At 34.8% G+C, this 3689-nt stretch overlaps 1 protein-coding gene across 1 annotated transcript; it reads right to left on the reverse strand.

Annotated features, from left to right (window-relative positions):
- Positions 1–1787: 1787 nt before the first annotated feature.
- On the reverse strand, positions 1788–3045 carry LOC131634908 (protein DOWNSTREAM OF FLC-like). The gene is made up of 2 exons (XM_058905534.1): positions 2775–3045; positions 1788–2271 (listed from the first exon to the last, which is right to left on the reverse strand). The coding sequence occupies exons 1-2, from the start codon at positions 2929–2931 to the stop codon at positions 1937–1939; spliced, it is 492 nt and encodes a 163-aa protein (XP_058761517.1). The 5' UTR covers positions 2932–3045; the 3' UTR covers positions 1788–1936.
- Positions 3046–3689: the final 644 nt, after the last annotated feature.

The raw sequence follows: 3689 nt of genomic DNA on the forward strand, positions 1-3689 counted from the left end.
ATAAAATCAGTAACAATACGCCTGACCTGCTCAGGCATCTCCCCCTTTGGGAAGTTCTTCAACTTCGAGTCATGGGATGAGACCTTCAGCGTCAAACGCTCCTGTAAGAATCAAAATTAAAAAAAAGGAAAGATAATCAATCGAGCCATAATGAATAATTTACAATAAAAAAATATAACATATATAACTCGCCCTGCCATATACGGAATGCGACATGGTCAACATATCCTGTTAGCACGAACTTGTTAGTAGGTCCTCTTGGAAAGGCTGCATCAATGTGAACTGATGGCTCTGTAGACGCACGTGTTGTGGCATTTGTATCAGCAGGAGACACTTATTCAACTGTTGTAGGCGCCTCCTCAACAACCACCTCCACAACGGATATCTGCGTTTCCACATCGGATACCTGCTTCTCCACAACCGATACCTCTACAACTGCCTCCTCCACAACGGGTACAGGCACATTTGGCTCCTCCACAGGTACCTGCTCAGCCACAGGCACAAGTACATGTGTCTCCTCCGTAGTAACAACTTTAGTAGTCCGGCATTGGGATGGGCGAAATTGTGTCTTTTTAGTCATCCTTTTCTGTGAAAATCGGTCGGAAGATGTCTTCCAATCCGTGGCTGGGAAGGTCGGAAGATGTCTTCCAATCCGTGGCTGGGAAGCCTCTACTTCATTACTCTGAGGCTGAACTTCCGCTCTATCAACAACTATGCCCGCAACAAAACTGTCTCTACCCCTCCCTAGTCCTCATTTAAACAAATAATGCAAAAAAAAAAAAAATTAGTTACAAAATGAACTACTAAAAATTTTAAAATTTTCGATAATTTTTTTTTAAAAAGATTTAACTACCAAAAATTTTCAAAATTTCCGATTCGAATGCCTAAAAAAGCACCGAAAATTTCAAAAAAATTACTACGAAATTCCTGAATTTTTCATGAATTTCTACCAGAGATTTTGCAAAATAATGGAAAATTCTTATTGTTTTATAAAATTTCCGATAATTGCCTCCAAATTTCTAGTATCACCCTGGAATTTAAAATTTTCGATAATCTCTTTTAAATTTTGTAAAATGGTAAAAATTTTATATTTTCTCTTATTTCTAGTGGTGTGATTTAGCCTTTGTGCTGAGTTTCTCCTCTGCATATGCAGTTTATCACAAGTTTGTTGTATACTTGTTGTATAGTGCTTTGTACATGGTACATTTCTTATGCTTGGCTTTGTTAATGCATTCATTTTATTTTGCTGTTTCAAAAAAACATTTTTTTAAAGAATTTTGCAATTGCCTGATCTGCAATGCGAAACACATGGAGAGTGGTCGTAGTGAGGCACAGTGCGCCCTGAACATGTGCGAAACAAATGGTCAAGAGTAAGATAAAAATTAAAAATTGCTCTTGAAGAACATTAAAAAAAATCTCATAAATTATATGCAACTCTTGACATTTATTCATAATGGTTGGGAGAAATGGAGAACTACTCTCTTCTCTATAAATGAATCTTTTTGGATCAAACAAGATACAAATGCAAAACCAAAAGACCGTCAATCAAATGGCAAACCAAACGTAAAATGCCATTGACAAACCTTGACACTAACACGATTGGTCAATACTTTCCCTCGTTATTAAACACTTACAAAGAATCAAAAGTCAATTCAATATTGGCTCTATGCAACAAATCATTACTAATGATAAAATAAAGCCATTCACCAAACGAAACCATTCTATAATGAACTCATACATATATATAAAAACACAGTATATCACAGTAACAGAGCTGAAGCTAAATCTTCTACAACAAGACAGATAAGAATAATATAATTCAGCATTGTCCAAATCAATACATACGCATATAATAAACTGACTGTTGAGTTAACACTCATCAAGATTGAATAAAATAAACATGATAAAACCCAAATCCAAGTAAATAAACTAGGACTTAATTCTCATCATCATCCAACTCATGCATTTTCTGGAGTATCTCAGCACAGCCAGAAGCAACTTCATTTGCCATGAACAACATAGCATTGGCAAACCTGTCATTAGATGAAATCCCATTGTAACGAGTAAGAATAACGCGTGCTTGGTCGCGCCCTGGTGTCGCTTCGCTACAACTATTCTGAGGACTGCTTACGAGCTTCACATCACACACATTGTCTGCACGATCCTGGTCAATGTACATGGTATATTCTCCAGATGAGTCAGTCTTTCCTGGCTGTGAGTACACTAATTTGTTGGTGATCCTATCCTTGCATTCCAAGGCAATCTCAGCACCTAAACAGATTCATCAAACATAATATTGTGTGAACAAACTAATTTTAAATTTAAGTGATTTTTTTAAAAAACTGAAACATTAGCACCCTATATATCAGTAGTCAAAATAATCTATTGTTTCAAATAATCTGGTTTGAAACTTTGACTATGCAGGCACAATTTAACATAATACTAATAAATAAACCACAGAAGCTAGCAATATTGTATTAAAAATAAAATAAAATTTTATGACTATATTAGTAGATCCAACACACTGCAGAATGAATGGATAGATAGAGTAGCTTAATTTCTAAGCAAATCTATTTCCCTATATTAGAACTACGTTTAAAGCCATATCGGATCAGATCTGATGCTCCACCGACACCTCAGAAAAAGGAGGTCCGTATTACCGATATCACCGTGTCAGTATCGTGTTTGAGGTGTCCGTGCTTCTTATCTAAAAAACAATAGAACTTAGTTGCTGCTTTAAAAGTAGATCTGAGATTTTAAGAGAAAGAAGTTACCAGCAATGTGAGTTATGGCGGAGGTTTCATAACCAGCACGGCAAAGGTCACATACGACACGACCTTTCAAGCAGAGAGGGTTCTTGGCTGGGCGGATGGCTGAAACCATAGCTGGAAGAACAAACGCAAACAACAACAAAGCTAGTCTTGAAGCCATAGTGAGAGAGATTGAAAAAGTATAATAGAACAAGAAGAATGAGAAATGAGAAATGAAAGTAAAGTAAAATGAAAATGAGATTGGAATTTGAGGTTTTATTTTCAATTAAAGGGAGAGTGTTGATGAGTGGAGTAAAGTTGGAGGATGGGAAAAGATAAAACAAAAGCGCGTGATAAATGTTCACATGCGGTTGAGTGTATCGTAAAGGAACGTGGTCTTTCTATTATAACGTGTCACGTCATGATCATCGAATCTGAAGGTTAGTTTGTAAGAGAGGGTGATGGTGTAAGAAAAATGGAGAGTAGAGGATAAAAACCGTGGCGGTGTTATTATTATAGTTATTGTTATAGCTGGCTTTGTCGGTGATCCATGTGACTACAAGTGGACACAAACCGTTGATTTCAACCTCTAAAGTGAGGGTGTATCTATGAATGCCGCGTGACGCGCCGATAATTTTGCCTTCATCACTTTCTTTTTCATTTTCGGATAGTAAATTGAAGTCTTTTATAAGTAATAATATAATATTATATTCATCCTACTAATAATTGTCAAAAATTTATGAATCAATATATAATTTTAGTTTTGTTTTTTTTATTTAATTTTATAGTGTTACGTAATGTCGTGTATAAAAAGTATAAAGAAAGAATTTTTTTATAAAATTTCAAATGAAAATTTGATTTAAATAGTTATTTTTAAAATATTATTTAAAGTATTTTATTTTTTATTAAATTTTTTTTTGATATTAAAATTTTAAAAAA

Source organism: Vicia villosa, unplaced genomic scaffold (genome assembly GCF_029867415.1).
Source record: "Vicia villosa cultivar HV-30 ecotype Madison, WI unplaced genomic scaffold, Vvil1.0 ctg.001376F_1_1, whole genome shotgun sequence".
Taxonomy (NCBI): Eukaryota; Viridiplantae; Streptophyta; class Magnoliopsida; order Fabales; family Fabaceae; genus Vicia; species Vicia villosa.